This window comes from Numenius arquata, chromosome 5 (genome assembly GCF_964106895.1).
Source record: "Numenius arquata chromosome 5, bNumArq3.hap1.1, whole genome shotgun sequence".
Lineage (NCBI taxonomy): Eukaryota > Metazoa > Chordata > Aves > Charadriiformes > Scolopacidae > Numenius > Numenius arquata.
In genome coordinates this window covers 49,423,961-49,447,889 of record NC_133580.1, presented here as the reverse complement: position 1 = coordinate 49,447,889, position 23,929 = coordinate 49,423,961, and the positions used below count along the sequence as shown (strand labels likewise).

General features: G+C 35.0%; 1 protein-coding gene and 1 pseudogene across 5 annotated transcripts in view; one reads left to right on the top strand and one right to left on the bottom strand.

Moving 5' to 3' along the window:
- The window catches only part of CTNNA2 (catenin alpha 2), a 456,927-nt gene that overhangs the window by 87,341 nt on the left and 345,657 nt on the right, over window positions 1-23,929 (bottom strand). For all 5 annotated transcript variants that reach the window (XM_074148276.1, XM_074148277.1, XM_074148275.1 and 2 more), the window contains one exon: window positions 17,264-17,416. In XM_074148276.1, the coding sequence (XP_074004377.1) occupies window positions 17,264-17,416 (153 nt within the window). The remainder of the gene's footprint in view (window positions 1-17,263; window positions 17,417-23,929) is intronic.
- LOC141465144 (U2 spliceosomal RNA) lies at window positions 16,164-16,240 on the top strand (annotated as a pseudogene).

The following is a 23,929-nucleotide window of genomic DNA, read 5'->3' as shown; positions in this document are numbered from 1 at the left end:
ACAATGGCATTTTACAAATACATTCGATATAAGTGCTTGGGAGGAGAAAATAGCTAGACTTTCACATTCTGGTAAGATTTTCAAAATTATATTTAAAGGATTTGTAATCATTACGGGAATGAAATTTTGGAATCACCTTCCAAATAGCTCTTTGACATAGAGCTTGAAAGTTTCTGGAATTTACATATTAGAAACCGGACTGGAATTAGAAATTTTATTATGGAATATTTAGAGAATTTGATTTAATAATTTATCATTCTTGATGACCCTTCTTGCACTTCTTTTCTATAACCTTCAGCATATAAGCAGGGTTTTCAACAACATTTGTTAAGGCTTTTGTTTGTTTGTTGTTTTTTGTTTGACTTCATAGGCAGCCTCCCGTACCTTCATAGCAAGTACTCTGCTCGCCTGGTAAGTGCAAGATCTCATACATCCTATGAGAAGAACCTAAGAAAATTCTGCCCTAAATGTCTTCTAACACAATGACAGGCTCTCTTAAACAGACATCAAGATGAAAGAATAATAATGATAATTATCACGTAAGTATGACAGAGTTGCAGAATGAGGTACAAACAGGAAATTTAATTTGATCACAAGAACTTCTTGAAGATGATTATTTATATAATATACATATGTATTCTTAACTTTGTAATAAAGTTTCTTATAAAATGAAAGTAGAGTTTCAAATCACTATACTTTAATTTTCTCTCCTGCAAGCCTTCTACAAATCATTTCAATAAAGATTAAATAAATCCTTCTTGTAAGATTCAGACTTCCATTACTTTATGTACAGAAATACAGATTATTTTTTTTTCCCCAAATCAACATTATAACAAAAATGCCATAATTACAGTATAGGGTATGAAGAACCCCACACAATAGCTTGTTTTCATTTATTATATTACTGATGAAAAAGGCAAGCAGGAAGAATGAAAACAAGTACAAAAACCTATGCAGAAAAAGCTGCAGAGAACAGGATCGGTAAGTAAGAATATAGATTTCTGTCTCCCTACTATAATAACTGCTGTGAAAGACATCTTTATTATTTAATTGCAGAAAGTTGTTTTGTCCTTCTTCTGTGAAAACACTGAAAAAATATAATTAAGCCATCCAGAAGCAGAGTTAAACAGCGTGCTTACATCTGGTAAAGGAAGAGCAGTTTTACCATGTTTATGTTGTTAGATCATAGTGCAGTTATGGTTATATCTGTAAATATGCATACTACATTTGTAGTTAGTATAACTGAAAAAATCTGACACAGAGGCCCTTCTACAAAGCACATGATATCATCATGGCAGGCCAAAGGAAGCAAATATTCAAATACATTGCTGTGTTACCGCAGTCATTGACTTTTTTTTAAAAAAAAAGCATTCCATAGATATTGCACCTTTTTAAAAAATGGCAAACATTTTTTAATATATTCCCATTGATTTGATTATGTCATTTTTTGTAATATTTGAAACCCCAATCAGTGTTTGCCAAAGTGTGAGCTGATTCAAAGGCATTTGCACCTCAGCCTGACAAGTGGGATTAGGAGCTGGAGGGACAGAGCCTAAATTCATGCATGAAAAATGAACCAAGACACGAGAAAGTGTAATAATAATCAGCTCTAAACACACAAAAAAAGTGTTAACAAAGGGTAAAAATTGCTAATGAGACCTTTATGCCTCTGTCAGAAGCCAAGGTGTATGGGGTAAGCATCCTTTTTAACTGCTTTTTAATAACTAGTCTTCTGATCTTCACATTTTAATAGATATATATAAACTTATAGTGTTTAATTTTCTTGAGGCGATGGTATTCTTGAGTTTTCTAATGGTATTCTTGAGTTCCTCCAGGAAGTCTCTGGTAGAAAATAAAACTTGGCCACTAAAGATTTAGAGCGGGTAGCCAATGGAGTTACAATCCAGCCTAAAAGGAGGGCAAATAACAGGAGAAAAGGAGGCATCAGGAACTGAAAACAACAGAACAGTGACACCGAAAAGAAAACCTTCTCCAGAAAGAAAGAGTCTTTTGAAGAAGTGTGATGAGCACTTTTAGCACAATTTTTCAGTTCCCAGTGTTGCAAGCCCTGTTTGTCTCGATCTTTTTTCAATGATACTGAAAAATAAGAGTATGACTTCAGAAACACACGTTAATGAAGTGTGTGTGCACTACTACCAATATTATTTTGTCTTCCTTCTCTTAGTCAGAAGTAAACACAAGTTTTCTAGGCATTTCATCCCTACAGTTCTCATTAAAGTCAATGGAAGCATCCTTCAATCCCATGAAACCATTATGAAAACTGACCTCTTCATCTATAGCAATTACAGGATTGTAACTGGCTCTTGTTAGCTATTCAGCTTGGTCTACAGTGTAAGAAGTTCTTGGAAGTTTATTTTATGGTAATAAAATCAGTTTAGCTATTTAAAATGCTGAAAGTAAAGGTCAGCCAAGTTGCACTGTGTCCCATCTGTTGTGTTAAATTTACATGCCAAGATACCTCTCAATGCACATAAAATGGAAACGAGAGCATCTTTGACAGACACTGCAGACTAAAATAATCTCAGAGACCTCAAACAGGTTATGATTCAATGGACCACAGGCAGTGGCTGCAGGATTTTATTGTTTTGCTGCATCTTAAAATATTAGAGAAACATATCTTCAGCCTGCATGAGGTAGAAAACGTTGATGCTCCCCTTAGACACATGTGCCAGTGATTGTCTCACTTTCAAAGAGAATTGATATTGCAATATTATTACAAGGGAAGAATTTGATGCAAGTGAAGCATTCAGGCCTTTTACAAGAAGGTAATTGCAAGAACATAACATCCTCACTGCAAGTAACTGAGGGCAGAATTAGAAGTACACCATAGGCAATAGCAGCAACTTCTGCAGTAAAATTATTTTACCACAGACATGACTTTTGTCATTACAGGTAGAGGTTCACCATACGTAACTCAACATTAGCTGTTTAAAAGGCATTTATTGCCACCTAATTGCCTAGGATCCCTACAAAGTTGCACAGGAGAGAAAGGTATCTTCAGACTCAATGCATTCCACATTTTTTGACCGATAGCCCTGCTTTAGTATGGTAAGAAACACTTGAGCAGCAATGACCCAGAGAGTGTAGCCAATAGCCATCTGAAAGGCTAGAAGACTAGTGTAAGGCAAAAGTTAGGCAAAATGAATTTCATCTTGCATGTTAGAAAGGTTCTAGTTATTTAAAATCAATCCTGGAAGTATACTATGTTTACTTTTACTGGCTTATATATAGAAAAGCGTAGGCTGTGTCTAATGGCTTCTAAATGCTCAAAGCTTTTTGCTCACTTGTGTCTAGTTTACTATTTTAAGTGAAACGTAAATAACAACCAAAATTCAAAAGATAGTACAGATAAAATCTAGAAACTAGAACAAGGAGTGTGAAAACCTCACTGATAAATCACTGACAGAAGTCACAGTGGTCAGATTCTTTTTCTAGGTAAGCCACAATTTCACTAATACACTCTGGACAACTCATTTCAACTTCTAGGATATTGCCTACAAAGTGTAGACAATATTAATGATTAAATTTAAAAATAATTTTGAATTCCACCAAGAAAAATGTAAAAATCTCATGTAATACAGACTTTTGGTGCCCTTGAGCACAAAGAGGTGTTTGAGGCAAGGAGCATCATCCAAATCCTAAAATAACCTGAGCTGTTGTAATTCTAAATTCAGTCAGTTAGAAATCTTGGTTTTACACCTGTTTGAAGCAGACTGACACTGATCCTATGAAGATGGAGGAAGTCTAATTTTACAACTGCTGAGTGCCTGCTTTAAATGTTTACTTATGGCTTGCAAAATACCAAACATTTTTGTGTTAAACATATTACAAAATGGGAAGGAATAAGATTTGCTATTCTCACATTTTGAAGATGGTGGAAAAAAATTATTTTCTAAAATAAAAAAGTCTCTATGAAGGTAAAGAAGTAGATAAATACAAGGAATGTGATCATATTCAGCAAAAATATTGGGAAAGAAGTTTTTGTATTTGTAACTTTAATGCATAAAAATAATGAATCATTCTAATGATTGCTACCAAATTTTGGTATATTAAGATAACACCTCATTTATTTGCAAATCAGCAAATTCAAAAATTGGGAAAGAGATGCAAGTTTCTCAGCAGAATTCTGAGTTTTACTAAAAATAAAATTAAAGTAAAAAATTAGTTTTGGGCACAATATGGGTGAGAAAGAAGGTAACTTTGCAGAAAATGGCAAAGACAGAAAGATGAAAGGTAAGACTTAAGGTAAAATTGTAATTGCACATTGCACACTAGGGCTCCTACCGCTTTCCGGCTTTTTGCTATCTCATTCTCTGTACATCATTTCAGATTGGAAAACTGTTATCAGCAACTTTCAGAAATGAAAATATATGGTGCAACTCAGAAATTCCTCTATAGTCCAAAGGGAGGAAGAGGAGAAAAAAAGAGAGACTTTTACCTGGGGCAGGGCGAGAGGGAAATAATGAACTCTAGAATATTATAGTACATTTGAAAGTTTCATTTACCACAGTTTTTAATTGAGTAGACAGTAAACAAAAGACTGACTGAAAATATTCAGATTAAATTAATGATTTATGGCCTTAATGCTTTTATCTGTTAGGTTGTTGAAAATCACGTGTCAAAAATTAGTATAATTAATATTTTGCACTGATGTAGAACCTTTTATATAAGGTTGCCAGTGATCTATTTATGCTATCTAGACTTATTATTATTCAATGAAACAGGCAAAGATTACAGTAATACTGAGATATTGGTGTGCAACATGAGGTAAAGAATTTGATCTCCTCTTGCTTTCATTTATACAGCCTGTGAATGTGAAATGTTACAGCTTCCTCCTTGTGTAGTTTAAGTGTTTGTCTTTAAACCAGTGGATATCAAGGTAACTCAGTGATTAGTTCCAATACTATGTATGATTGGAGGTTTAATATTATACAATATTGTAATTATGGTGGTCAGTAACAGCAGCTGCTAGCATTTCTGGTGCATTCTTCAATTTTTATAATTTAAACCAACAAAATTACTAAACATTCTTTTGTTAAAAGGGATGTCCTTTGATATTGTTATTATCTGAGAGGGATAACACAAAGCCTGAGCTCTTTTTCTATCCTACATAAACTCTACTCAGCTATACTGACATCCCAGCAAGAACAAATATCCTGCTGAGGAAGTTGCACTGAGTCAAATAAGGTATCATTATTGCCTCTTTCTGATTTCTCCCTCACTCATCTAAAAAATTCTGTATGTTAATTTCCTTGTTCTTTTGTTAATATACATTGCTACGTGCCTTCATCTTCCTTCTGACATTATGGTGATAGCATTTTTTGCAACAAAAACACACCCATGGGAGTTTTCAGTCATGCCACAAACAGCCGTTTAAGATCTTGTAGCAGCTCTTAACTGTTTTCTTGAGCATGGTAAAATTTATAAATCCCTTTAAACTATACAAATGTATGTGCTGTATGTGGGAAAGCTAACAGCTCATCTGATACACACTCTGCGTATCTATGGGCAAGAGTTACACTTATTTTCATTACAAGAAAAAGAAAAACTTGAGTCATTTAATTGGTATCTCAAAGGGTACAACTATGGAATTATGGACTACAAGGAGACACATAACACCACAATTTTTGGCTGTATGATAAAACGTTCTCATTATAAAACAATGACTTGACTTTCTCACCTGGGTATAATGACCCAGACATTAGGATGACACCACTAGCCTGTAAGTCACTCATCTTTTAGAAGTAGGACCTCTATTCTGCAATCCTTTTGACTGCAGGAAGTATGAGCATTGATAAAATCTTGACTTTTCCTCCCTTCTCTATCTTGTGCTTTCAAGCATAGCATATTGTAGACATTAAGGTTTACAGAACCTCTTTTCTTGAACTCTTGAAGTCTCGGAACCACTTCAGGATCATCAAAACACAACTTCACCTGGAGTTTTATAACCTATGCACTAAACTTACAGTGGAGATTACACTTTCATGATAAAATCCTTTTCTCAGTTACTTATAGATTTCTTAAGAAGTTGTCCTCAGGCTGAAGTTCCTCATTCTTGCTTTGAGGCCATAAGAAAAGCTTTCTGGAACTTTGAATAAAATCCACTAAACTATTTTACTTGATTTTCAGAACTTCAAACACAGAAGTAAACCAATAACTTTTCATACTAAGCCATTAAGTCAGTGTTCATTTATTACCATCAATATCTCAAAGGATTTCCTACTTAGACATAATTCACATTTGTTATGTTATCCTAACAGAGTAGTGAGGTGGTTGTTTTTTGCCTGGAAACTTATCTCCAAATTAGTGTATAAAACCCATTTTCAAACACTAAGAAAACTAAGGATTATAATATTTACTCAGTAATATCTAGCTATTTGCTGAATGAGTTTAGTATTGTACTTAACTAATGAGGTATGTCAGGGTTGCAGCACTACAGGTTTTCCAGTGTCTCTTTTCCTTCATCACCGAGCTCAAGTTTTTACCTAGGAAGATTGTGACTGAGAATACTTACTTTCTGGAGCCATATCTACATGAAATGCTGATTTTCTTGTTGAACCCATAGGTTGTCAATAAGTAAAAGAAAAAAATCACGAGTAAACTCTTAAAAATCTAGTCTCATATGTACCGGACATTCAGCAGCAGCATTACAAGCACATATAAGTAACTTCACTGAAAATTCACCCTAAAACCTTCTCTTTCCCCAATAGCTCTCCAAGACTCTTAATTTGCACATCCTGCTCTGTGTCCATTCATAGCATCACCCTGATGCCTGTTACCAAAAGCTTCCAGCAAGAGATGTAAATTTTGCCCAAATAACAGCTATCTAGGGAATAAAAAGATACGGTTTATCTGACTCTGCTGGTAATCTTGAGGATCTATTTTGACAGAATAGTATTTTAACGCCCCATAGGCCATCCAAGGCTTAGACTATACATATGAAAACACAGTAACAACAGTTATTGAACTTATCCACAATGGTGCATTTCATTACTGAAAATGCCTGGAATTCCAGGGAAAGACACAAAACTTATTGACGTGACACAATTTTTTCATTCAAGTAAAGCCAGAAAACAGTATGCCTGCAGGTATTACTTCCACCTAGTAAATGCTAAGAAAAAGTGGGACATTTTGTGTTTGTACATAGACATATTAGTGAAATTGCTGAAAAAACTGGTGGTATAGAGATGAGTCACATGGGTAGTTAAACTTTTGGGAAAAAAATGGCTTATAGGAAGAGACCAGAGGACCTCATTTAACAGCTTAAAGTTTGGGAGTTGGATCAAAATTTGCAAGTATATGTGGAGAACAGATTTATTATAAGAAAGGTTCTTCTTAACAAATGTGCAGATAAGATGTGGAACAAACTGTAAGGGCCAAAAAAATATGAAATACCCATCTTTAGATTACAGATAAAGTAATAAACTTTAGTACTGAGGGGAATTCACTCTTAAAGTTACTTGGTGTAATTGAGTACGAATTTGGTATCAGTAAAGGGTTTCTAATCAAAACTTGGGACGGAGAAGTTTTAGTCTTCCTAAATAATAAATACACCAGGACATTATAAATATACAAGGGAAATGGATGTGGGTACCACTAAACACAGCTTGTTGCAAAGTTCCCACCGTACCTCTCTGCCACAGGAACTTTGAAAAGTCAACACAGACAGCATCACTGACTGGAACATTTAGGCAATAAGGTTTATTTTGACTTTTATGCACTACCAACCAAAGACCTACAGTCTTAGCACTGTATTAGAAGCAGTAAGCTATACCTGTGATGGGTACATCATCATCACCACTACACTTGTTAGAATCTAGCTGATAGGATACAGAAAAAAAAAAAACAAAACAGGATAGAGTACACCATGACACATACATTGCATAAGCTAAAGCAACACAGACACTCTTGTGCAACTCTAGCATACCTACAATTCTGGTATTTGGAGACAATGATTTTTGCATTTTCATACTGTATTCTGGATTAGTAAACATTATTAGTCAAGGGTCTATATTTGAAATTTTGCCATATATATCTCAACTGGAATCTTTTTAAAAATCAAGGCTGCTATGACTTTTGTTCAAAATCATGAGATTTCTTGATTACAATTTGTTCTTTTATATCAGTTCAAAACTCTATCATTAACCATGCCATTCTGTCCTCAAGTCTTTGACATGACTTTTCCTTGCACATCATCTGCTGATTTTTTGAGCATGTGTGAATATTATCCTTTATTTCTGACTCATTTTATTGTAAAGGCTTTTTTTTCAGTCTCCTCAGAAGTACTTACTGCCTGTACTGAATGTTTTGGCTTCTTAAACAGTTCTAGCCCCTCTATCTCTGTCCTGCATGCTGGAAATAACTCAATCACGGATGAAAAATTCCCTTTCTCTTTAGTAATATAAGCTGTTTGTTTTATTTCCTACTTTATTGCATGAGTTTGGAATACCAGCACAGCTTTCCCACTTTTCCCCTTATTTCTCTTAAATTTCATGGTCGAAGACAGGTTATTTGGTTAAGATCCTCTTTTTTACAGTGAAACCTAAGATGCATATGTAAAAGCATAGTTCTTAATATCCACTGATTGAAATATAACTATGCTAATGCATCACAGAACAAAAGCCAAGGTGCTAAACATTTTACATAGTAGTAAAATGTTGGCCTGTCTCAAGTAGCAAAAATTAATCCAAACATAGAGTTTCTAGAGTATAGATTGAAGTACCCTTTTTAAAGAAACACCAAGAAAGTTATGGTTAGGGCATATTACCAGAGACACAAATAAAACACGCTATAAACTAGGATATGACGGTAAAAATAAAGAATGGGGGTAGCTAGGTGGGGCTGTTTGGAAAATATCACCTTTGAATAACTGACATGCCAAGTATCTCATTCTCCCTGTCTTGAAAAGCACATATTCCCTTGAGATCCCCAACTAGCAACTGGGAGTAGGAAAGATGTCTGCATTACACAACTCTTTGAGGACAGTCAAATGAAAAGAAGAAATTAAGAAGTTAATGGATAAAAGTCATTCTGAATATTAAACACACAAGTCTTGAAGTCAACACTAATAAGAGAGCCTTGATCTGGGTTCATCTTGAAAACTTATCCAGTGTCCTTGTTACATCTGAAACAGATTGAAAGACAAGGAAGCTAGTAGAAGACAGCTGTGGCACTAGTTATATTTCTACCTGTTATATCCTAACCACGTTAGTCCAAAGAAGTAGGTTTGCTCAAATTAACCTTTGGCTCTTTTAGCTCCAACTGTGTAGCCCTACCTGCTCTAACAAATCCTTCTTCCAGTTGCTAGAAAGAACAGTCAATGGGAGAGGAAAGGGTATTCTCATAAGTGTTGCCCTGCTGACGCATGAATAAAGGAAGTCAAGTCATGTGACTATCAGAAGGATAGGCAGCTACCATTTTCTTTTAACCTCTCTCAGAAGTTAATACCATGTGATGAACTTCCCACTTCCAATCACAATCCATCTTTTAGGGTAAGAGATCACTTTCTTCCATGTTGCTCAAAACCTAATAGGTTGGTCAGTGCAAAATGCTAGCAATAAATTTCACCTGCTAAGTGAAGAGGTTTCATCTTTGCTGCCTAGTGAAAGGAAATATATAAAAAAATCCCCAAACCTAAAAGAAACTGAAGGTAGGTAAACTACACTTGCCAGTATTGATTTCTAGCTGTTAAACAGAGTGGGCTGAGCAGTCATTCAGCCGGGAATTTTGCACCATGTCATCACACAGATGCCATGGATTCATCCTGACAATTTGAGAGCAATGCCTCTGATGACAAGTAGTTATACTTCTTTGAGGGATTAATTAAGGAGGGCTTGTATCCGTCTAAGAAGCTTCCATGTACTTTTATTTCTTCCCTGATGGAAGAGATGACATGTCTGTAAATAAAAATCTTATCTATCAGAAGGGTTTAAGTTCAAAGAAAAAGGACATTTAGGTTCCAGAGGGCCCCTTCCACTAACAGGTTTACATATTCACTGTCCGCAAAGAAGTCCTTCCTATGGAAGAGTTAGGGGGTGATTTGCATCCTAGGTGTTGTTTGTCATTTTAGTACACTAAGGCTTCAAATTCAAACAACTGGTTAGGAGGAACAAAAACCATAATTTATGTAATCGATTAATTAAAATTCAACCAAGAGCTCTTGACTGTATTGTTAACAAGTTTTAAACCACTTAGACTGCTATGTGATTGGATTGTATGAGATAGTAGACATACTAGAGTTTGTAGGAGTCATTTTATTATGGGAAAATTTACAACGACTCACATAGCCCAGTAGCATGATCAGACCGGAGAATTGAGTCCCTAGCTAAGCAGGTGTTATTCACTAGAAAAATATTTTTTAAAAAAATTACTAAGTATTTAAAAAAGGGAATAATTGGATTTCAGCTCTTTTACAGAGGCTGCAAATAAGCATGATTAAAAGTTAATTATCTTTAAAAAAAATAAAAATCAGCTAATTGGAAAATATTGGGAAACTACTAGGAATAAATTTTTCTGCAAGACCAGATATTTCTCATTAAAATAATTAACAGAGTATACAAAGAAAAGATATGTTAAAGAATTACAACAAAACTGAAGAAATGGCCAAAGTACATTTTCATTTGTAGAAAATTCCCCAGCTTTTTTTTTCCATTGAGTAAAACCACATAATATAGTCATTTGTTAATGAAAAATGAATGATGGCTTATAGGAAATCAGATAACTGAACCAGCACAACACTGGTTATTACGTCTAGAGTCCCAAACCTAGAGATGCATTCAAGTTGACATAGAGATTCTGCAGCAAATCACCACTCACTTTTTTCCTTTTATTTTTTTAATAAGATTTTTCCTTCTGTGATAGAAAAAAAGAGCCATCATTACCCACTGGTTGCTAACTTTACGTAGTATTTGTTTATTATGTATCTTACAGAAAGACGTGTGAACAAATAAATTTATCCTTCAACCCTTTTGGTGTTGCTATGAGATATGGAAGCTTGGCAATCTAAGAATAAAGTGACATGACAAATGAACAGCAAATGATTACTCAAGATAATGCTAGTAGTCTCAGAGATTCTGGCATGCTTGTTTACCAGGGTGTTTATTAGTGGGAAGAAATTTTGGAAACAGGACCGTATTGCCAAAGCGTGCTGGTTTGAGGTAGAACAGAACCAATTTTCTTTTCAGCAATTTTACTCCCCCAGCCTAAACCACAACAAGAAGCCATCAGGTAAGGAAGTTCCTCCCCTTTCAGCCACCCTGGATTGTTGGATTTAATTAGAAACCTGCTAAGGGTAGGTGTCGAGGGACCAGTAGAGGGCCTTCAGCATCTGCTGAACAATCTTGAAAATATAGATGGATTATTTAACTCCTTCAATAACCTATCATCTTCAGGGACAGGTACACAAGAGGCTAAAAAAGTCACAAAGCAGCAGTTATTTCTGCACCTCACCTTTTCTATATGGCAATTTGATTTCATTTCAGTGTTAATCTAGAAACCGGAAGATGAAACTGGCATAGATCCCAGTGGACTACCAATATCCAGTGGCTTATGTAAGTGAAAAAGCCAGAGTTCACCGATGACATAGCATTACCACAAAGTTTTATCCTTGAGTTCATTTTGCCTCAAAGACATATACATCTCCAAGGTGAAAAGATGGACTAACTAGATGTGGCTGCAGTGGGGATTTGGAATAAATAAATGCAAGGAGTTCAAGCTTTTCATGCTCCCATTGCAGATAGTTGGACTCGTGATTTTAGCTATCGTCAATATACTCATAATGTGTACTAGGAATTAAGAACATCTGTTGCCCATGCAGGGAAGAAAGGCCTGAGATGGAAATTAAAACTAAAATGAGCAGATGAAACACTAGGACACAGAGGTAGCCCACAGCTTTAATTTCAAATAAAATCTCTCAACTTGAAGGGCTTGAATTAAACTAATCTATGACCTCCACAACACTCCTTGATTAGAACCAAGGATTACTGTCTTCTAAATATTATTTCTTATCTAGCTCAATGTCAACTAAAATAAAAATACAAGAATCAAAGCTCATCAGTCTGTAAGAGGAAACCCAGGGATGTATAAATTTTTCATGACAGAAGTTGGATATAGAAGCTATGACAGAATATTGACACTTTTTCTTCATTACCACAAGCAAACAGCTAGTTGTATACTCCGATAATGCAGTGATGTACACTTAAATAAAAAAGAATAGAACATTTCAAGTATGGGCAATATTTGTGAAATATATCAGCAGGAACACTCTTTGTTCCTTGAACTAAAGTTACAGAAATAAATGAGCCAAATTTTTTCCCTCTTAAGCTAGTTGCTCTGGATTTTGTCTATCTTAAATGAAAATCCAAATCATTTCATGAACATATACAGTATTTAAAATAGCACAAAGAAAACATTGGAATGAAAAACTGGAATGAAAAAATACTGGGTTGGATATTAGTTATATTACTGCTGATATAAATCTAGATTAAATCCACTGTTGACTACCACAGTAAAATTTTATTTCACACTCTTCCCCCTCTCCTCTCATTACTGAATCAATTAAGCAGGAGTCACTGAGCAGGTCTAACTCATGTTTTGTGTACTGTGCAGACTAGCAGTGTTTTTTCCCCTTCTGTCTTCAGTGTGCAAGCCCATGTATGATGGGAAAACACACAATCAGTCTGAATGAGGTAGCTACAAATAATACAGTTCTTGGAAAGAAGTTCAAACACTAACTTTTTTTTTTTCCTTGACACTGTAAAAGAAAAAAACAAATGCATAAACTCCTAAAAGTAACCTCAGAATCCTCTTCAAAGCGGAAAATAAATGATCGGGAGAAAGTTAATAAAGACTCCTGCAAGCCTAATGGACAAAGAGACTCTAAAACAAAAACAGAAATGTTGCTGTTTGGTTTCATCTGCTACAAATTGCTATCCAACCTTGTGATACTATTGATTTGCTTGCAGTATATAAAATTTTAATTACCATAGACCATTGCCTAACACAGTTCTTCCACTAGTAGTGTTCATCTTTAAGTTTGTATGAGATGAAACTGATAGATACATGTAGGATCCACAAAATTCTTCATAAAAATTAATTAATGCAAAATTGGTAAGGCACTATCTTTTTAAAAAAATATTTTTAACTCTTTCAAATTTGGTGCTGCATCGGTTTATGCTAAAGAAAAAAAAAATCCCCTTCATTCCAATTTTGTTGGAAATAGGTTTCAAGGAAGAATAACGCACCTGGATTTAACTCTTGTAAATTATTCTGATCACCAAATGGTGAAATTCTTACATAGAAATATAAAAAAACCCCAATGAAACATAAATCCTTAGCAGAAATCTCTAGGATTTTTCACCATCCTTGTCAGGATGGAAAGCCTGATCCAATCTACTAATTTAACTAGAAGGCCCTACAATCTGATTTTTCACAGTTCTTAATTAAACTTCAAACATGTTGATGTTTCTTATTGAAAACAACTAAACAGCTTGCTATCATGGCTCTTAAGGGTTTACTGGATGCTGAATTTCATCTCCCAGGAAAAGTGGTTGGATTTAATAATTTAATTTTGCAAGAAACACCCCAGAGGACTAACAGTTAAACCAAGGAAGCTTTACTTAACAGAAAATTTCATAAAAACCAAATAATTAGGTTATTAGATATTAGAGAGATATATATATATTAGATATAGTGCTTTGATAGAAGTATTGGATACATCTGAGCTGATTTATCTGTGAAGTGTGTTTGTGTGGTAGGTATTAGAATTATCTGTCGTTAACCTTATGCTACAAATGAAGGTGCCTGAATACAGAAGTTAAATGACTTCCCAAGGTCACATTTGAAGGTAGCAGTATAACTCATGCATTTGCTGTCTTTCAATCATTAGGATAATTTTTTAAAAAACATCATAGAGATTCACGAGGTAAAGATCATGACCTGAAAAGGCACTATCACTTCTCTAACTTCAGTTTCAGAAAATAGAAAAGTTGAGAGATGGCAGCTGAAATATGATTTGAAGAAAAGGAGTTAGCCATCCAAGCCTGGAATGGTACCATCTAAATTCTGGAATTATTATTTTTTACCCCAAGTATCTGTATGACAGTTTGAGTCATTTTGGATGATTCACATCATAGTTAAACTGGGACTCATTCTCAAGGTGCTCTACCTTCTTGGACTGTGGAGGGAGCCTGAGACAAAAATGTTTCTAAACATAGGTATCACAGATAAAGTGTCTCAAGTTGTTTCATGGGGTGACAACTTACTCTAGTTTTCCTACATAACCCATAGACAAAACTCGTTGTCAGAGAATGTCTAGAAAAATGAGAATTCATCAAATGAGGCATATCATAGCAAGTCAAGTGAAAAGCAAAAGCCAAAATATTATGATAAGAGGTGGGATAGGGAAAACACAGAAATAATGAAAGCAGCTCTTAAGAGAAGTTTTAAGTTTTCTCCAACATGTACTATAAAATAAAGTTAACTTCCATAAGCCTCATTCTTACAGCATATATTTTTGAAAATGTATGGGCTATGCAAAGAAAATGTTGCCGTTTGTATTCACCAAATATCAAGGAATGCGTTTTTTTCCTTAGATTGATAAAATGTACCTTCTACATAAAAAAGTACTAAAATGTGTTATTTCCCCGACCTTTTGATAGATGTTCTATTGAGTGTGGTAAGACATCCAAGAAATTCAGATTCTGATTTTAAAATTAATTATTGATAGTATAGAGTTTTCACAGTATTGGATTTACAGTGCCACATTCCTCTAACATAAGCAAGTGCAACTCCACATACTTCAGTACAACTGTGTCTGCATATTTTAGTAAGCAATTCTGGCCCTGTGCCTGGGAGAAGATCTTACATTCCATAGTCACTTGATTATGTCTCATCTTTAAACCACGTTTCGCTATTTACAAAATACTTGACCCACAAAACCATAGAACTCCATCTGCTAAGATACCATTGTGCATCTTTAAGTAAAAATGATGAAACTCTAAGTGCAAAACCGAGCAAACAAAGAACGTAAATGTATTCCAAATATTTCTTGTGCAGTCTGATGAACCTGAAACCTGGGTTTCAAAATTACACTTGCACTATTCTCAACATGCTTTATTACCCCAAATAGAGAGAATCTTTACAAATAGAAGACTAAGATCCATCTAAAAGAACCCATCCTTGGAGAAGACTAAGGATGAACCCACAGGCTAGTACCAGATGTCAGAGACATACAAGAATCAATTAAGGATCTGCTTCTAATACTCTGGAGGAACCTAAAGATAATAAAAATATTAGGTCTTAGGGCCAAGACATCTATTGTTACTATCATCATTGTTTTAAAGGATGATCACATAATGTTAAAAATCAGTAACCAAACTGTAGTTCGGTCAAAAGTACAAAAAGTCTAATGTAATGTTAAGGTTGTAAAAATAAAGCTAAGTAACTATAGCCACTCTCTGGGTTATAGTTGAAGGTTGTTTTTTTGTTTTGTTTTGCTTTGTTGGTTTTGGTTGGGTTTTTTTTGGGGGGGGAGGGGGGAAGGCGGGAGTGTAGGGTGGGGTGGGGTGTGTGTTGGATTTTCCTTTTGCTGTAGACTAAAAGGTATTTTTCCTCCTTTTATATCACTAACTCTTATTATCTTTTAGAAATTATCTACTTAGTTATTTTTAACTCTTTAATAATGCTATTAGACCCATAATTGCAACACTTTGTTGCAAATCTGTGGAGGAGCGCACTACTATAATACTAACCACATACGTTCATTGGATATTATGTATAAAGCTACAACTCTGACTGCCACTACAATATAGCTATGAATATTGCGGAGGGGTTTTCTGTCTGTTTGTTTTTTCTTTCTTTATATACTTGCTGCCTATTTTCTTTTTCATTGCCACAGCTTCAGTCACCAGGCGGCAGTAATAAATCTTTGCATTATTCAGAGAAGTCAGGGCTGAGAGCTGCTAACAGTCTGGTGCTCCTCTTGCAGATAACAGTAATAAACCTTACTGTATTCAGCATTGTACAGAATCCAGCTAGAACTTTTAAACCACGGAAGGTATATTTAGGTACCTACAAGTTAAGTACTATAGCAAACACCTGGCTCCCAGACTCTGAGTACCTTGACTCCCCGTTTTGTACACGGGATCGCTTCTTGGCCTTTTGGCTAAGATCAAGTGTAGTATCTGTGGGAAGGGTGAGGTGCTCCAAAACAGCACCTTACTCCCACTAAAAGTACCACTCCACGCACACATTTGTCAGGCAATTGTCTAGCTTTAGTCAATAGCAACCAAGAAACCCTTACTCCTTGCTTCAGCTCAGGTACTAGAGAATTAGGACAGTGCCTGTTTTAAGAACAGAAGTCATTCGAAGGTATACTTCAATGCTTGTCAAATTCATAGTTCCCCAAGAGCATTTTCCTCTGCTGAAGAACACATGGCATGGCTAGAGAGAAAGGGTGTTGCAAAGGGGCAACAAATTCTGCAAAATAATGGTACTACAGAGAAGTCAATAGTGCTACATAATAATATTAAGCAAATCACTGAGTTACATTTGTCTTCAAGACATATGAGCATTTTTCATAGTTCTTGGTCTGTTAAAGGACAAACTGAGATCAACACTATCATTATTTTACTAAAAGTCCGTTCAATGAACGTCCAGGATTCAATCATGTTTTATACTCCTCATGGTAGAATAGAGCTATTTCAATGCCTTCCCTGAAGAACTGAAATTATCGTTTGACTTTAGACAGTAGGCCTCTTCAGAAAGAGAAGGTACTGTATATATATATTTGTAATGCAAACCTTTCAAGAATAAATTCGGTCTTAAGGCTGTGCCTTGTCTATATGTCCTTTTCCCTATTTGAGTTCAGTGTGACACACTCTTAAGTTTAGAGAAGCCTTTGGCCAATACCAGATACAATATTATGAAGCCTATTTAGCTTTTTATTTAATAGAAATTAAGATCTATAGTAATAGATGTTAGTAAAGCTGAAATGAAATGGACTTCTTGTTGCTCATGATTTTTGACAAAATATTGGAAATACCATTTTTAACATGCCCAATTTCTTTAGTGAACTACTAAACTACAGTACATGGTCCTCTTTGCTGGTCATCCAGACATTTGCCACGCAATCACTAGGATAAAGTTGACCAAAACTCCTGAAACTTGTATTAGAGAAATGTTACCTCTAACATTTCAGGCAGTGGCAAGATGGAAATCTAGTTGTGTCAATAGGGTCACTTACCTCAACTAACTTGTTGGCATGTTCACGGAAGACCTGAGCATATTCCTTTACTTCTTTCTCATTACCACTTTTTGCGGCCTCAATGAGAACCAGTAATGGGACATTGGTCTCCAGGAATGAATCCGATATATGATCCATTACTGCCTTCCGTAGCTGTGACAAAAGAAAGCAGACCAGTAAATAAAAGGAGAATTATCAATATACGTTCCCACTGTAATCATTGGCTACTTATTTTTAAACATTGCTGTGTCACATCTCACAGCATTGTATGGGAGTTCGGGCTTTTTTCTTTCTTTCTTCCAAGTTATATGTTTGCAGCAAGCATACAAATATGAAACACGTAATGGTCTAGCTCTGTAAAACCCTCCTGAGATTCATGCTGACTCACACACCTAATCTTACTGAACTGGATGGATCTATATAGGATGATGGTGATTATCCACCTAATACATTGCAAATTGATGAGAATTGAAAGCTGCTCACTACTTTAAAAAACAGTTCAGCTCACTTAAAAGTGAAATATGGATTAAGGAGCTTAACTTCAAGCAGCCATTAAAAATATTAGCCTGAATATTTCTAAGCCTTCTTTAATTCCTGCACTGAATAGTATTCTATGCAAAAATGACTATTTAGTTTAGCACATGCCTTGTGCTTGGTATTCTCGTTCAAACACCACCAATAGGTATCAACAGAAAACCTTTCTAAGCATTTTCCAGGCAGATTAGAAAACATACTACAATTTATTCTAAAAGAAAAACAAACCACCCTACAAGTTACTTAAGATTAAACACCTGTTATTTCATAAAAACATCTGTTCAAAACAATATTACTGTAAGAATGATGTCACTAACTTCTCCACCTTGCCAATAACCACTAATTAATGTCAAACTTCACTAAAATTTGAAAGACAGCCAGAAAGATGACTGAAATCTTAACTAATTCTTCCTGGAAGCTTAATTGCTCTATAGGAGTATGGATTAAAAACATTTGTAGCATGTTTTCTCTAGCTTTTTGGTTGTTAAGAATGAAAAACTGTGGATTCAAACACAAGCTGGGAGGTATTCAGCCTGGAGGTCTGGCTAGCCACTAGTCCCCTTAAAATCATGCATTTTTAGTTAGATGAAACATCAGGAAAGGTAATTGTCTCTATTTTTCAGTGCAGACAAGAAAGCTCTAGCATGACAAGGTGTCATCAAAACACCCAATTGTACTGAAAACTGGTATATTGTTAGGCACTGTAAATACATGATCCAAGATGCATTAGCTGTTTGACAACAGCAATTGTCAGCTGTATTTGAATAAGGAGAAATCTAACTTTGAATATATTGAATCCCTGAGTGGTGTAGTAAAAACAAGCAAAGCAAAATAGCATATTTTTTTTTGCATGAGGTATTCCTTTTGTTTCTATTATAACTAAAGCAGCAAAACTATTAAGAACAGCAATTCTTAATCCCCTTAAAAATTAATTCTACTCATATTCTACCTGAAAAGTATTTTTCCACTTCCAAAACAATTAAAGGCACTCAGAATAACTAACACAGTAATACATACAAATGGTGGGGAGTGGGGGCGAGGGGGGAGATGAAGAATATATTGGAGACCTGCCAACAGTTAGGAAGCTGCTGTGTACATTGTCATCCTGTACTTTTTCTTTTTTTTTTTCTCTCATCTGCTGATATCCACTTGTTGACTCTTATTTCATTCTTATATTGAAAGCTCTTTCAGACCATCTTTTGGGTCTGTTTGCACCAAATCTTATACAATGAGATCCTGAGCCATTAATAGTTTTCATAGGCACCATCTCAATACAAAAATAAACACTAACATTGCTCCAAATATATCAAAGCTTTGCAAAATAAGAAACAAATACACTAAGATGTTAAGTCTCAGAGAATAGTGCACCATGTAGCACTCTGCATTATATGGATGATAATTTTCTGATGACTTTGAATCTCAGTCCTTCCCTACTAAATGAAGGGTTTAATCTATATCCAGCATTAAGGGAGAGATACTGCCAGAAAAGGTTCTCCTCACTTTTGCTTAATCACCCTCCGCAGATCTCCCAACACTTGCTGAGAGGCTCTGCTCCCAAGTTAGATGCCTCACTTTTGTATCTGCAGTTATGCTTTTTAAAATCCATTGGACCAAAGTATGCCAAATGGTAGCATTTCCAAAGGAACACACAAAGGTTTTAAAAATCTCATGTCATTTCCACCTCATTCTCAGGGAAAATCTTTAAAAAAAATCCACTCGCTCAATTATAATGCCATTATCAATAAAACCTACCATTCACTGCACTGAAAAAAAAGATTATTATAAATGTTAAATGAACACTGACATTTTTCTGTTTATATCATTCCATAAGGAGGTATCTGCTTCAAGGTGTAGTGTTCAATGAACAAGCAATTCAATTTTTAATGAAGGTTAATGTGGTGTTATAGATCTGATAAAAACAATATGCCCCGTGGAACTGTAAGAAAAGTATCAGGATGTTTAAGTACGCAGCTTATTTTCATTGGTATTAAATACCTTCAGTCTACAACAACATACTAGAAATCCATAAAAAGGACAGTAAGAGCATCAGCTAACCAGCAATTTGGGGTTTACCATTGTAAATATACAGTACAGTTATACCTGAATAAAAATTAATAAAATGGATCTCTTGTTTTTAATCGTAACTGTATGCTGCCTTCTGCAGTTCAGAGTTGCAGCAGCTGAAAAAAACCTGAACTGACTGTCACAAGTTTGATAAATATAATATTAACAAATTCTATTTTCCTATGCTGTGTTAATTACAGATGTCAGTAGCATATTTCTGACCCCTCATGTAAACACACATTATAATTTCATTAGAAATTGGTTATCTGAGTTTTAGGATGCCCTTGCATTGAAGTTGAAAGGTAGAGTTAACGTTTTTTATATACACAGGAGACAACAAATTTTGCTATCCATCACCACAGGCTATAAAGAATGACTTGACAAAATCATTTGTTAAATGTGACAGGACTATGAACATAACACATTCATCCAATAGCTGAAATGGATACATGACAAGGTAATATTAATTACACAAGACAAGACATTTAAAAGTATTAGCTCAGCATTGCCAGTCTATTTGATCCAATTAGGGCTATTCATCAAGGTAAATAACTGCTGGAAAACTAATCTTGTATGATCCCCTGCATACTGGAAGAAAGTCCAGCCAAAGTGATGGCTTATGCATCCAGAGATTTTACTGTTTCATTCAACCAACATCAGTTCAGAAGGGAATGGGAGAAGTCTGTGACTTGAATTTAAATGGTCATGAAACACGTGGCAAAAACATGTCAAGTTTTCTTCTAAAAACAGCATGAGATCTTGTGCTCATATGCATATTAACAAATGTCTTTGCAATGCTTTAATTTACCCTGCATTCTGATGTAAATATTATGACACAAACTATTACTCATAAGACAATGTTTTAGGGTTATTTTCCCCACTGAATTTTTAAGTTAGAGGTGACTTCAAAGTGTGGGTAGTTTCCTCTACATGAAACTACATTTGTTAGAGGAGAAAGCACATTAAATAAAGGTCTTGCTTAATTCATTTTGTCATGGAGAAAACTTTATTAATTAGCATATAACTAAAAGAATAATAAGTTTGCCAGACCAGCACAAAGACATAAAAAGGAAAACATCAAGATCTTCAAATATTTTTAAAAGTACGTATGCTGTACCATAACGCAGATTTTATGTCTTTCCAGTTCAGTCAATTTAGTCAGTTTATGGTGCAGAGTCTGTTGGTGGTTTTGATGGCATCATGTTCTACTGTTCTAAGCACATTTTAGAGCTGTTTTATCATTGTGACTTTGCAGCTATAATTGAGCTCAAAGAGGTTAAACTGCCCACTGAAATGATGTTTTCCATGGCTATATAACAATTTTAGAACTAAAATGTCTCAGTGCTACTTACAGTGTAGTAGAGAATTACATGTCTAATCCTGACACTGGAAGGTAAAGTCACAGCAGGAGATTAATGACTCCAACAGATTGTTAAACTTTATAAAGACTGGCAGCATAAAGCTATCTGTAACAAAAGTTTACCAAGGAGTACCTTATTCACCATTTTTTTATCTAATGTGAATTAAAAGCTGAACCTGACTCCAGTTTGCAGCTTCAGAGCACTCCCAAACAAGTATTAATTTAATTGAAAGAAGTGAAAAGAAATCCTTCTCCACTGCAGTTAAAGTGTGTCTCCTCCAATATATTGTGAAATTGAGTTCTGGAGAATAAGACAGTGACTATTAGAAGGTACAGCAGTATAGTGCTAAAGGGAAAGTTTCAGTCCATTCTGCACGCTACAAACCCATGAAGACATGACCAAATCTACCAAAAAATGGTAGATTAGGGGATGTGGATGCTAATGGCATGAATTATGTCTTGATAGATTAAATAGTAAAAAGATAAACATAAACATTTTAAGTAAAAAGATTAACATTTTAAACATGTATCACACTTGGACACGAAACTACAGTCTGGAATATACTTCATAAAAATGTTTAATATTCGAGCCTAAGATAAAAACTCAGGAAGAAATGCTGTTACAAAGACTAATGATACTTCTTCATATTTTTTTCTCTGTGTGAGCTTTATTCTCTCTGAAGAGAAATTTCCCTAGTCAGAGAGAGACTGGGGATAATTTACTAATGGAAAGCAACATGAAGTGACAAATTTTGACCAGAAATTTGAAAGAGAATAAGACACACACAAAAAAAGTCCCTCCTAGTCATAGGTCACTACAAAGGATTCCTCAAAATGGTATATGGCCAGAAGCACAGAAGGACTTAGTTAACAAGTACTTTGGTACTTGATCCTCATTGATCTTTTTTTTTGGTTTGGTTTGGTTTTGTTTTGTGTTTCATCAATTTTTGTGGCTTAGAAATTTTATATTCCCTTTTCAAAAAATATATTTTGGCAAGAGCAACCCTTGGGCTTGCTAAAAACATTAGGGCAGTTACATAAAAGCAGAGAAAAATGTATAAGGTTGGGGGACAGATGTCCACAGGCCTCCCAAATATATGAATAATATCAGGGAAAGATCTCTGTTTTATTTCTTGTCTGGGTACAATAATAAAATCCTAACGCTGACTGGAGCGCTGAGATAGTACCAAACATTTATTATTTCTAACAATAAAGAACGATACAGGGATTTAAAGATGTAGAGGACAGTAAAGAGATTACCATTGAAAAATGTTGGAAAAACAGGAGGAGAGAATTACAGACAGTGACCAAATAGTCAGTGAAGTCAAAATATTCCAGAAGTGAAAGACAGTGATTAACTTTAACATTTTGTGTGACCTGGGAGGGTAAAGTTGTGACAAGGAGAATATGGAAGGATGAAGCTGCAGAACAAGACATTGCACATAGGAATAAAGAAGGCAGCAAAGACTGTAGGAGGTTACCCCAGCAGAGAAGAAAACTGAGGACAGTAAAGTGTCTAAAATGTCACCAAGATTGCAAGCCTAAAGGGTCTGCTGCAAAACAGGAGAGAGGTGTGACAAAGAGGAGGGTAATGAAGAATAAAAATCATGGTTTCAAAATCCACAGATTAAACAGAGAACCACAATACATTGTGTATCTTCATGTATTGTCTCACGTTCTGTTGAAATGATATTTAAATCGAGTGCTTTGGAGCTTTATGGGTTTTTTTATAAATACAGTAAATGAAAAATTGGGGACATAACAGTTTTGAGGAGGTTACATAGCTATTTGGTCACAAATGGGAAGGAAGTTGTCTATGAAAACTCTTCATGAATTTATCTTTACTATGATAAGCATGTACAGTAACTTCACTTAAAAGCAGTTAGCTCCAATAAGCTTTAAAGGGTTAATAAAGTAAGTGCTATAAGTGTCACACTTGCATTCCCACCAACAACAGCTGCATGAACAGGCTGCCTTACTAAGTATTATCATCAGCTTCTCTAAGACCTAGATATTTAGGCCCAATGAAAGCTGATGACAGCTATCTTTGGTAGACCTATCTACTGGAGTTCCAGACAAAGGCTGAAATAAAATTAAAAATTGATTGTGTTCTGCAAAAATGGATTTCTCATCATCCTTTCCAAGAGTCACTCAAAGTCACAAACCGATCCTGCCCCATGGACAGAGATGATTGATATCTCGTACTATCAATTATCATTCATACCTTTCAAAAAAGCCCTTATTGCAGTGAGATCACAGCCTGTTTTAATTCTTGGGCTAGTTTTGCTGGGATTTTTATTGTTTTTATTCTTGTTTTGTTTTTATTTTGTTTTTTTTTCTTCTCCTTTGCAGTAATTTCTATAAAGTAAAAACTGAAACCAATACTTTTTATATTTCTAATTGCTTAAGAACAAGTAACATTAAAGACATTTTATAATACTTAAGAAATAATGTTACTGAATAAAATTAATGTCAATTAAAAAACAAATGCAATGTTGAAATCCCATTTGAAAATTAAATTCTATGTACTTTGTCATTGCTTATACCTCCATTAGCAGGACAGAATTACAGAAGTCTTTGGAATAGGACTATGTTTTCGTCTACATTCATAGTGCTCCCTACCTCATGCTACTGCATTATTGATAATGAACATCAAAATTTGAAGCTGTCCTCATGAATCCAAGCTTCTATAAGTTTCTTTAGCTGAT